The 13715-nt window shown below is 37.4% G+C and overlaps 1 protein-coding gene across 1 annotated transcript in view; it reads right to left on the bottom strand.

Moving 5' to 3' along the window:
• Window positions 1–13715, bottom strand: part of LOC128701263 (4-hydroxybutyrate coenzyme A transferase) — a 38698-nt gene that overhangs the window by 3974 nt on the left and 21009 nt on the right. The window contains exons 2-8 of the mRNA XM_053794891.2: window positions 9568–9720; window positions 9048–9196; window positions 5425–5520; window positions 4734–4917; window positions 3180–3395; window positions 2789–2926; window positions 520–648 (exon numbers count right to left, since the gene is read on the bottom strand). Coding sequence (XP_053650866.1) covers window positions 520–648; window positions 2789–2926; window positions 3180–3395; window positions 4734–4917; window positions 5425–5520; window positions 9048–9196; window positions 9568–9720 — 1065 coding nt within the window. The remainder of the gene's footprint in view (window positions 1–519; window positions 649–2788; window positions 2927–3179; window positions 3396–4733; window positions 4918–5424; window positions 5521–9047; window positions 9197–9567; window positions 9721–13715) is intronic.

The raw sequence follows: 13715 nt of genomic DNA on the forward strand, positions 1-13715 counted from the left end.
AAATAAACAAGTTCTCCATGAATACGGCTGTATCAATCCTGACAAGAATTCCGTTTTATTTTTTCCACTATAGTATTGACAAGTATAATTATGATTAAATAAATGGTTGTCTACATCTAGGTTGAAAATACATACAGTGGACTGTCTTGAAAATTTGTGATAGTTTCTATTGATAAACCTAAAACCTTACTCACTGGGTGTGAATTATATGCTGCATCAAACTGAAAAACTAAGGCATATTTCATACAAGGTAGGCACTTGCATCAGGCACTTCTTCAAAGAAGCACTGGTAAATAAAAACATTTAGATTTACTGTTATTAATTATATTTTTAAATGAAGTTAAAATTACACACAAAATCAAAGCATGTACTGAAGCTTCTCTAGTAGAAACTTCCCATATGATTTAAAAATAATTTTATCATTGGATGAACAAACATTATTTACAGAGACTTAGGAAATCATGTGTTATGGATAATAGAAATATACAAGAAAAATTAGGATGCATCTATGGAACACACCTTGCCTGAGGAATGGTACAATCTTAGACTCGCCCCTAGAGGTGACAGAAGGCATAGCCAGGATGGGTTTTCCCAGTCCATCTCTGCTCACTGCTGCCCCTCTAATGAAATCCACCTGTCCACCAACACCTACAGAAGTGAAAAATATAAGTTATATGTAACTACAATATGTGCAGGTATAACAACAAATATGTACATAGACTAAGTTGTCTTAGAAGGTTGCAAGCATTCATGTGTACTCCCCTTTTCTAAAATTTATATATCACCTCCAGGATAAATCTGTTACTTGGCAGCATCACTCTTCAAGAAGCTAAGGTCAGGAGTTTCTACGGACTGCTTGTGGGGTTGTTGTCTCCCAAACACAGGCCATGGACGAAAAACCTAATATGTTTTAAGCTTTAAATGATGCATATGCATGCTAGTAGCTTTCTTTTCTGCTTAACAGTATTTTATTACATGTAAACTACATTTTTATTCTTCACAAAGAAATACAATTTGTTTGTTATATCTCCTCATTCGTCAAGTTTTCAGTGCCTTTTTACTCAACAAATTTTGTGTCTTTTCCCATTTAAAATTAATAAACATTACAAAATACTTCTGTAATAATGTAATGAACATAATCAGACACATGTAATCTCAAAACAAAAACTAGGGACATTATCAGTAAAATAAGATCTACTAAACTACTTCAATGGTCACAGAAATTAAACAAGAAATCAATGGGTAGATTGCATTTATCTAAATTCCTAAAAGCTTTTGATAGAGTTCTGCCTGAAAACTATCCAATATAGGAGAAACTGACTCAAAAGAGAGTCTATTACAGGTGAATCAAAAGGGGAGAAGGGCAGTTAAGAAATCAACATGTTCAATTAAAAAGAGAAATAAAAAAGGAATAAGAAAAGGAAAAAAGAGATTATAGGTTAAAGTCGTATGAGATTCGAGGATTAACCCAAAAGGTAAAGATAGGCTATTACTGTACAGTGGTTGAGATTCTGATTAAAACAAAAATATGAAGAGATAGAGAAAATGTCTCGCCATGGGATAATGTCATTAGGAGGCTCTAATGAGGACCAGTGCTTGCCCTGATAGTTTCAAATTTATATAGATGATAATACATTTGAAGATGATGCAAATATCATATACAATTATTATTATATATTATCACACTGGCCGATTCCCACCAAGGCAGGGTGGCCCGAAAAAGAAAAACTTTTACCATCATTCACTCCATCACTGTCTTGCCAGAAGGGTGCTTTACACTACAGTTTTTAAACTGCAACATTAACACCCCTCCTTCAGAGTGCAGGCACTCAAGTGCAGGACTCAAGTCCGGCCTGCCGGTTTCCCTGAACCCCTTCATAAATGTTACTTTGCTCACACTCCAACAGTACGTCAAGTATTAAAAACCATTTGTCTCCATTCACTCCTATCAAACACGCTCACTCATGCCTGCTGGAAGTCCAAGCCCCTCGCACACAAAACCTCCTTTACCCCCTCCCTCCAACCTTTCCTAGGCCGACCCCTACCCCGCCTTCCTTCCACTACAGACTGATACACTCTTGAAGTCACTCCGTTTCGCTCCATTCTCTCTACATGTCCGAACCACCTCAACAACCCTTCCTCAGCCCTCTGGACAACAGTTTTGGTAATCCTGCACCTCCTCCTAACTTCCAAACTAAGAATTCTCTGCATTATATTCACACCACACATTGCCCTCAGACATGACATCTCCACTGCCTCCAGCCTTCTCCTCGCTGCAACATTCATCACCCATGCTTCACACCCATATAAGAGCGTTGGTAAAACTATACTCTCATACATTCCCCTCTTTGCCTCCAAGGACAAAGTTCTTTGTCTCCACAGACTCCTATATATATAAAATATATAAAATATATAAAAAATATATAAAATAAAAATGAATAATCTGTAGAACCTTCGGATATGATGAGCAAATGACCTGACAACCAGATAACAGAATTTAACACAGATAAGTGCCACTTAATTAAGAAGGAAAAAAGCAAAAACAATCTTCATGAATAGACATGATTAAATATTTGAAGCACTTTAAAGAAAAAGACTTTTGGAGTAATAGATAAAATATTGTCACTTGAAGCTCATAAAAGTATTCATATGACTCCTTGGCAGACTTCAAAATATCCATTAGATATGAGATGGTAAAATGCTACAAAAAAAAATTAGCATACATTTAACTAAATGTGCAATATGTAATAGAAGAAGTTTAGTATTCACAGCAGATTCGAGCTCTGACCTGAATACATCATTGTGCCAATGGAATCTGACACAACCTGCCCAGTCAGGTCCACTTCAATGCACGAGTTGATTGCTGTCACTTTTGGGTTTTGGGCAATGATGGGAATGTTGTTAACAAATGACACATCACACATTACTGGAGGGGATAAAAAAAAATAAAAATTACTATAACCTAAAATATATCAATTCCATGACGGCATAATACGAAATGTCTTTTCCATTTCACACTGTATTTCAGTATATGGCATATCAGTTTTATTCATTCATATTTGTTGAAAATAGCAATCTATAAAATAACAAACACTGTAACCAATAACAGCACCATGAACAATATTTACAAAAAATGGTAAACTCTGCACTTGTTTATTGTGAAGGGCACACCAACTTACCAACAAATGGATTGTTGTCAACAAAATCAAACACTCTACGTGTTCCCACTATGAAACTACCAACAATTTTTCCTGGATGGTATTTCTTGTGTGTGTTGGTGATACAGCCATCCTCGACAAGGTCAACCACGCCATCACTGAACATCTCAGAGTGTATACCAAGGTCTTTGTGACCCTTAAGCGAAGACAAAACTGCATCAGGAATGTTGCCTATACCTGCAAGAGATAACAGCATTGAAAATATAATAAATACATTAAAAAAATTCAGTGTTTTAAAAACATACAATATCTAAACTAGAATCCCAGTAAATAAATACACTGAAAGTAAATAAAATATGAGATAATACTAAATAATGTATCTTCACATCAAAGAAGAACAAATGAGAAAAACAAATACGTACTACATCTAGTATTTACTACGAAAAGAGGGGGAATTCCTTTCTGTTAGAATCGAGTTGAAAACTCGCTGAATATCTATTGTGCAGTTCTAGCTCTTTTTTGTGCTTATAATATTTTAAAAACACTACTGTCAAGTGGAGATAAAGTATATTGCAAAGCATGGCCTGCAGGAGAAACAAATACATACAAGACTGACCAGACTACAATGCAGGAAGGTATATTGATCAGGATGTGCTGTAAATAACTTAAATGGAGCAAAATACTGCAAGACAGATGTAAATTACAATATAGGAGGAGCTTTTCAGCATCTATGAAGAAGAAATATACCTTAACTAATGAAAAGCATGAAACAATAAGAATGGTTAAACAATGGCATAAGTTAACAGGTACTTTGAAAGATACACTATATGCTGAGAAATCTAGATTACAACGTTTCCTCCAGTGCTGGACTTTATAAAGTATAACTGATAAAATGTTGTAATAAAGGTTTCACTGTATATTTACTGTCTCACAACAGGCATGGTTGAACAATAGGCTCTGAAAATCCACACACAAAAATGACAAAATCTGTAAACAATACAGAAAGCCTAACTCTATACCCAATATATTCAACAGGCTTATTCCTCTATAATTCTTATGGTTCCTTATACCACTGTCCCTTTATACAAAGAAACTATGCATTCTCTTTGCCAATTCTTAGGTGCCTTCCCTTTTTTCATGGATGTATTGAATAAATACACCCACTACAAAGCTATATCCCCACTTCTGAACATGCCTGTCTGAATCCCATCTGTTCGTGCTACTTTACTCATTTTCTTCCTACCCATAGCCTCAAGCACTTCTAAATTCACCACTGGCTCTTCCTTACCCTTATGTTATTCCTCCCTGCCCAATGTATGGAATCACTTCCTCCCTTTCTTTATCAACAGTTAACAGCTCATCAACATATTCTCTCCATCTTCCCCATTTAATATGCTCCCTCTTTCGTTTTTAACTGCCAAGTCCATTTACCTCCCAGGCCTTCTCAACTTAGTAACCTTACCCTCTCTGAAAATGTTTCATATTTCCAGCAAAGTTTGCTTATGAAGCCTCACCCATTCTTTCGTATATGCAAAATATATGATATACTGTACAACATATTTATATAGCAAATACCCATTTGCAAAGTGGCACCATTCTCCACCAGTTCCTCTGCTATGAGTCGTCCTATCTCATTCTCGACATCTGATCTTTCTTTGGGTTCATGCTCTGGCAAGTTTTCTATACCATCCACCATGGCATCGAAGTGACTCTTGTGGATCACACCATCACCAAATGTGCGAGGCATACAAGGATTCACCTGAAGTACACCAAACACCATTTGTTAACAGGAAATAGTGAAAGATTTCATTATCCAGAAACATTAAATACTGTAAAATCGAGATTTTACATTACATAACATTACATAACAGAATGAGATTATTACCACAAAAAATGTTTAGAAGAAATCTACATAAAAAAAGTACAGGTGTAGGAATTAACTGGAATTTTACGTGAATACCACAAATTGGAACAAAATATGTTGTGCAGAGCATAAAATTTATAAATGGCAATGTTATGCTTGGGTTATCGACTTGAAAAATGTTTGTGTGTAGGAGGAAGCGCTTTAACATGATCATCCTGAACATATTGGGCTCATGAGTGATGTACATGCTGATTTGGATACTTATGTAATTTATTTGCATAAACTAAATTTAAAGAAATGGGGAAAAAATAGTTGAAAAACAAAAGCCTAGTGTTGCCTGATCAATATACCACAGGGGTTTAGATTTTTTTGTGAAATGATGATAATAATAATAATAATTACCTGTCCAATGATGTGTTTAGCATGTTGCACAGCAGCTCGTGCACAGTCCACACTTGTACCCAGAGAACAAAAGCCATGTTTATCTGGGGGTGACACCTGCAAAATATGAGTGCAAAATAAATAACCTACATACATGACTGAAAGTATGCATAGTTCCTTTCTATATGGTAAAGGGGAACAAAAGAGTTTAAAAATTAATGGAGAATAAACCTGTTGTATATGTCGGATAAAGTGTATGGTAAAATTATTATTGAAAGAGTTAGGATTGCAGAGGAACAAGGAGGATTTTAGGAAGGGTAAGGGATAGTGTGGTAGACCAAGTATTCACACTTAAGCATAGAAGTGCAAAATATCTAGATGAAGGTAAAGAACTAGTCGTCATATTTATGGATTTAGAATAGGCATATGACAGGGTGGATAGGGGAGCAATGTAACAGAAGTTGTGAATGCATGGAACAGGCAGTCAAGAGTTTCATGGAAAGCGAAGCTCTGAAGGGGACTACTTTCCAGTAAAAATATGTATTGGATAGGAATATATGATCTCACCCTGGTTATTTAACATATTTATAGACGGGGTTATAAAAGTGAATGCTGGGTAATGAGAGGTGATGGATTTAATAATGATGAATCCGATTCAAGGTGAGAATTGTCACAGTTTCTCTTTTCAGAGATTGTAAAGAGAAGGCTGGTGAATGAATATGGGAGGACATGTAAAAGATGGAAATTAAAAGTAAACAAAGAAAAGAGTAAGTGATGAGAAGAACAATAAGTCTAGGCAATAAAAAATTGGCGAACGGAAACAGCTATCAAAACTTTGGGGCCCAGTCCCTGGACCCATTACGTACCTCTGTAATCTTTTGACTACCACCCACAGGATGGGTATGGGGTGCATAATAAACATATTAAACTAAATGGAATGGAAGGAGAATGGAGAAAGTGTAATCTAAGTATGTAATCTAAAACAACAATTATAACCTAATCCACTTCTGACCAACGATGGCATCGATTAACGATAAATCCGACTAGCGCTAAAAAACTCGACCAACACTATTTGTTCTGTCAGACGCGTCCACTTCTGGCCAGTGTTTACAAGCCAGCCAGCCACCGCGGTCGCTTCCAAGCATACAATCGGAACATTTCATGTTATCACAGCCTTTTTAGTGATTGCACCTGCAAAATAAGTCACCATGGGCCCCAAGAAATCTTCTAGTGGCAACCCTACAGCAAAAAGGGTGAGAATTACTATGGATATGAAGAAAGAGATCATTGCTAAGTATGAAAGTGGAGTGCGTGTCTCCGAGTTGGCCAGGATGTACACAAAACCCCAATCAACCATCGCTACTACTGTGGCCAAGAAAACGGCAATCAAGGAAGCTGTTCTTGCCAAAGGTGCAACTATGTTTTCGAAACTGAGATTGCAAGTACTCGAAGATGTTGAGAGACTGTTATTGGTGTGGATAAACGAAAAACAGATAGCAGGAGATAGCATCTCTCAAGCGATCATATGTGAAAAGGCTAGGAAGTTGCATGACGATTTAATGAAAAAAATGCCAGCAACTAGTGGTGATGTGAGTGAATTTAAGGCCAGCAAAGGTTGGTTTGAGAGATTTAAAGGGAAGGGAAGTAACCCCGGAAAAGGACTTGCCACCTCAAGTCCTAATGGAAGGGGATTCCCCTTCTAAACACTAAGACCATCAACACTCTCCCCTCCTCCCATCCCAACAATCATCACCAGATCTTCAATAAAGGTAAGTGTCATGTAACTGTGCATGTCTTCTTCAGTTTGTGTGTATTAAAATTAATATTTCATGTGGTAAAAACAATTTTTTTTTCATACTTTGGGGTGTCCTACACGGATTAATTTGATTTCCATTATTTCTTATGGGGAAAATTAACTTGACTAACGATAATTTTGACTAACGATGAGCTACCAGGAACGGATTAATAGCGTTAGTCGAGGGTCCACTGTATATAATTACAACTTATTGTATGTCCCTAAGGACATACAATAAGATGTAATTGTATATTTTTTAGCTTCTTGCTTAAATTTTCTTATGATTTCTGCAAAATAATTATTAATGTTAGATTCCATCTGCTTAGAATTCGTTGGTTAGATTATCATTAATTGCTGATAGGCATTTTAGGGAGTAAATATGGTCAATGAAACAGCAGAAAATGTTGAAAATTGATTCTATAATAATAATAATAATAATAATAATAATAATAATAATAATAATAATAATAATAATAAATAATAATAATAATAATAATAATAATAATAATAATAATAATATCTTTATTTCTACAAGTACATGTACAAGGTATACAGACCATAGCTGACATCGATGACATACTACTATATAGAGAGCCCCTTGTTATGATGAGCATTTCGAGCAAATTAGGTCATTTTGTCCCAGGATGCGACCAACACCAGTCCACTAACACCCAGGTACCCATTTTACTGTTGGGTGAACACAGACAACCGGTGTAAGGAAACACGCCCAATGTTTTCACCCCTGCGGGAATCCAACCCGAACCCTCAGCGTGTGAAGCGAGAGCTTTTGTCACTAGGCCACTGGCCTGGTGGCAAAAGCTCTCGCCACACACCAAAGCTCGACCATCTCCCATTGAGGCAGGGCGACCCAAAAAAGAAACACCATCATTCACACAATCACTGTCTTTGAGAAAGTGCACAGTTAAGACAGCAAATATCCCCCCCCCCCTTTAAAGTGCAGGCATTGTACTTCCCACCTCCAGGACTCAAGTCCGGCTAACTGATTTCCCTGACTCCCTTCACAAAATATTGCCATGCTCACATTCTAAGAGTTTAAGTCCCAAAAACAAAATTCATCTCCACTCACTCATAACATGCTCACACATGCTCGCTGTATGTCCAAGCCCCTTGCACACAAAACTTCTTTTACCCCCTCCCTCCATCCTGTCCTAGGACAACCCATAACCCTCCTTCCCTCCACTACAGATTTATACACCCTCCAAGTCATCCTATTTTGCTCCACCCTCTCTAAATGACCAAACCACCTCAACAACCCCTTCCCCTCAGCCCTCTCAATAATACTTTTAGTAATTCCACATCTCTTAATTTCCACACTAAAAATTCTCTGCATAATATTTTCGTCACACATTGCCCTTAAACACGATATCTGCACTGTTTCCAGCCTCCTTCTCAATGCAATATTTACAACCAATGCTTCACACCCATAGAAAAGGGTTATATACCACACAAAAAGAGCTCAGTAGCAGGCGCAGAATGTGATTTCAACCTCGTATAGCACAGCTTGGTAGATGTGCAGTATAATTATTATTATAATCATGGGAGGGCACTAAACCCATAGGATTATACAGCCCACATGGGGGGGGTGAATGGAAGGTATTCAGGCTCAATTCAGGGAAATGGAGTACAGATCCAATTAACTAGATCAAGAGCCCCTCACCAGCATCAAGGAACTTCCCCTGAGGGGTAGATGTGCAGTAGGGTAAGGAGTTGGTAGTCCATCACACTCAGTGCCCCTAACAAAATGCACCAGATCTTGACTGAGTATTCCACTTCTTACCATGACCATGAATATTTACCACGAAGGATGTATGTAGGTGGCCACATTTACCTGTACAAGCGCAACATCAATAGCAATGATTTTTCGATGGAACAACAGTGGAATCTCCGAGAGGAATATAGGCACGAAGTCCCCTCGACCATCATTCACAGCCTGGCGGCAATTAGAGCCTATGAAAAAGGAGTTGCTCCTAAAGATGCCTGTGGAAAGAATTATGTATTGTAAATACACAATACATACTATTTATAAAATGCTGCTACCCAGCACTTTATAAATACTATACACAAAAACTGAGGTTGATACATAAGTATTCAGTTTTAAGAGCTAGTTTTAATAATAATAATAATAATAATAATAATAATAATAATAATAATAATAATAATAATAATAATAATAATAATAATAACAGTAATATTAATAATAATAATAATAGTCATCCAATCAAAATTACAGGATATACTTCCAATAAGAAAATTGTTATCTAGAATATACTTCATTACACCAACTAACAATAGCAATTATTATAATAACATCAACATGAGACATAAGACAAGAATGCCACTGAACTAACCTTCACAGTCTGGCTGAGTGTACAGCGCTGGGCCCTCAGTGTGAATATGACAGACAGTGACATCTTCTAGCTGGTTTGCTTTGCCATGTCTCGTCATTGCTTCCACCAGCTTGATGGGAGTGGCAGCTGCTCCATGCACGAATACAACATCTCCTGTGACCAAAAGATAAATCTGAGTGTTACTTCCTCAGTACAATGGAACTAACATACATGTATATACTATATACATGTATATGCATATATATATATCTATATATATATATATCTATATATATATATATAAATATATATATATATATATATATATATATATATATATATATATATATATATATATATATAAATATATATATATATATATATATATATATATATATATATATATATATATATATATATATATATATATATATATATATATATATATATATATACATGTATATACATATATACAGTGGTCCCTCGTTTTTCGTAATTAATCCGTTCCTGGAGCCGTTACTACAAACGAAATTTACAATTTACGAATCAATTTTCCCCATAAGAAATAATGTAAATACAATTAATCCGTTCCTGACACCCAGAAGTATTAAAACCAAAAAAATTTTAACATGAAATATACATGTAGTACATAAACAATACAATGGGAAATGATGACTGAAACATTAACAGCATAACACTTACCTTTATTGGAGATTCTTCTTAGTGTATGGGAGACTGGAGAAGAAGAGAGAGTGGATTGTTTATAGTTTGGAAGGGGAATCCCCTTCCATCAACACCTCAGGTACCATTTGCTTTTCTGGGGTTGCTTCTCTTCTCTGTTTCTTAATGCCACTAGGACCACCTTGAGAGTCACTGGAGTCCTGTCTCACAAAATAACTGTGGAGAGAGCTCTGTTTCTGGCGTCTCTTTAACACTTCCCTAAAATGGCCCAAGACTTCGTCACTGTACATGTTGCCAACCTGGCTTGCAACAACCTTGTTAGGGTGATGTTTCTCCATAAAGCTTTCCATCTTACCCCACATAGTAAAAATCTCTTTAATTTCTGAAGAAGGCACCTTCTTCCATCTCTCTTCCTCCTCTGCAGCAAGATTCTGAGCTGCGATGTGTTGCTCTTCCTGCTGAAGCTCTTGCAGCTCCTCAGTGGTGAGCTCTTCATTGTGGTCTTCCACCAATTCTTCCACATCCTCCAAACTCACATCCAACCCCATGGAACTCCCCAGTGCCACAATTGATTTTACAACAGACATAGGCTCATTAGGGTCAGTCCCAAATCCTTCAAAATCCCTCTTGTCGACACAATCTGGCCACAATTTTCTCCAGGCAGAATTCAAAGTCCTGGTAGTCACTCCCTCCCAAGCCATACCTATAAGGGTTATGCAGTGGAGGATGCTGAAGTGTTCTCTCCAAAATTCCCTTAGGGTCAAGTGAGTGTCTGTGATCACAGTCAAGCACCTGTGAAACATTGCTTTTGTGTAGAGTTTTTTAAAGTTTTCAATAACCTGCTGGTCCATGGGTTGGAGGAGAGGAGTGGTATTCGGGGGCAAGAACTTTACTGTGATGAACCCAAACTCCTCGAAAATTAGGTCATCCAAGTTAGGAGGATGAGCAGGTGCATTGTCCATTACTAGCAGGCACTTGAGATCCAATTTCTTTTCCAGGAGATACTCCTTCACACTAGGGCCAAACACTTCATTGAACAACTCAACGAAAATTTCCCTCGTGACCCATGCCTTACTATTAGATTTCCAAAACACACACAATTTACTCTTCATAACATTGTTTTTCCTGAACACTCTGGGATTTTCAGAATGGTACACTAGTAATGGCTTCACTTTGAAATCCCCACTAGCATTAGCACAGAACATTAGCGTCAGCCTGTCTTTCATAGGCTTGTGTCTTGGCATTGCCTTTTCCTCTTGTGTAATGAAGGTCCTCTTTGGCATTTTCTTCCAAAAGAGGCCTGTTTCGACACAATTGAACACTTGTTCAGGTTTCAGTCCTTCAGCCTCTATGTACTCCTGGAATTCATGCACATATTTTTCAGCCGCCTTGTGGTCCAAACTGGCAGCCTCACCATGCCTTACTACACTGTGTATGCCAGTACGGTTCTTAAATCTCTCAAACCAGCCTTTGCTGGCCTTAAATTCACTCACTTCACCACTATTTGCAGGCAATTTCTTTACCAAATCTTCATGCAACTGCCTAACCTTTTCACAAATAATCGAAGTCATAAGAGTATCTCCTGCTAATTGTTTCTCATTTGTCCACACCAATAATAACTTCTCAACCTCTTCCAGTACTGGTGATCTCATTTTTGTCAGCATAGTTACTCCCTTTGCAACAACAGCATCCTTTATTTCCTTTTTCTTGGCCACTACGGAACATAAGGTTGTGTAGGGTTTCTTATACATCCTGGACAGTTCGGCCACACTTGTACCACTTTCATATTGTTCAATGATGGTTTTCTTAAATTCAATCGTATTTCTCACCTTCTTTACCACAGGCTTGGCACTAGGAGCTTTCTTTGGAGCCATGGTAGCTTATTTAGTACTTGCAAGCACTAAAATAAATGGAATATTATGAAATATTTCGCTGGAGCACGTGAGGGGACCTTCGCTCACTGGTAAACAATGCCAGACTGGCTGTCGCCCCGGCTCACGCCGTGGGTACGCGTCCCGGACAAACTACGACTCACGAGTCAACCTATGAAAAGCGAGTCCATGTTCATACGAAAATACCCCTATGATTGGCGAATTTTACGATTGCCGCGAACTACGAAAAGCGGGGGACCACTGTACATATATGTCATGCCGAATATGTAAAACTGGTCAATTAGCAAGAACTCATTTAAAATTAAGTCCTTTCCGAAATTTTCTCTTATACGTTTAAAGATATATTTTTTTCATTAATGTTAATGTAAAAATTTTTAATTTTGCACCAAAAGAATCTTAGAAAACTTGTCTAACCTTATTATAACAACAACAATTTATTTTAGCCTAACCCAACTATATATATTTTAGATTTGTTTACAACAATTTAATACTAAACAAACACAGTGAAATATATTTTTTTCGTTAGGTTCAGAATGATTTTGGTGAAATTATTGTATACACAAATTTTCGCTTGTCCTATATGGCAAGATGAGCGTTGCTATTTAAGCCAAGATCGCAAGTTCTGCCTATTCGGCACGACATACATACATACATACATACATAATATATATATATATATATATATATATATATATATATATATACATATATATATATATATATATATATATATATATATATATATATATATATATATATATATATATATATATATATATATATATATATTTTTTTTTTTTTTTTTATCACACTGGCCGATTCCCACCAAGGCAGGGTGGCCCGAAAAAGAAAAACTTTCACCATCATTCACTCCATCACTGTCTTGCCAGAAGGGTGCTTTACACTACAGTTTTTAAACTGCAACATTAACACCCCTCCTTCAGAGTGCAGGCACTGTACTTCCCATCTCCAGGACTCAAGTCCGGCCTGCCGGTTTCCCTGAACCCCTTCATAGATGTTACTTTGCTCACACTCCAACAGCACGTCAAGTATTAAAAACCATTTGTCTCCATTCACTCCTATCAAACACGCTCACGCATGCCTGCTGGAAGTCCAAGCCCCTCACACACAAACCCTCCTTTACCCCCTCCCTCCAACCTCTCCTAGGCCGACCCCTACCCCGCCTTCCTTCCACTACAGACTGATACACTCTTGAAGTTATTCTGTTTCACTCCATTCTCTCCACATGTCCGAACCACCTCAACAACCCTTCCTCAGCCCTCTGGACAACAGTTTTGGTAATCCCGCACCTCCTCCTAACTTCCAAACTACGAATTCTCTGCATTATATTCACACCACACATTGCTCTCAGACATGACATCTCCACTGCCTCCAGCCTTCTCCTTGCTGCAACATTCATCACCCATGCTTCACACTCATATAAGAGCGTTAGTAAAACTATACTCTCATACATTCCCCTCTTTGCCTCCAAGGACAAAGTTCTTTGTCTCCACAGACTCCTAAGTGCACCACTCACCCTTTTCCCCTCATCAATTCTATGATTCACCTCATCTTTCATAGACCCATCCGCTGACA

Source organism: Cherax quadricarinatus, chromosome 72, assembly GCF_038502225.1.
Source record: "Cherax quadricarinatus isolate ZL_2023a chromosome 72, ASM3850222v1, whole genome shotgun sequence".
NCBI classification, from domain to species: Eukaryota; Metazoa; Arthropoda; class Malacostraca; order Decapoda; family Parastacidae; genus Cherax; species Cherax quadricarinatus.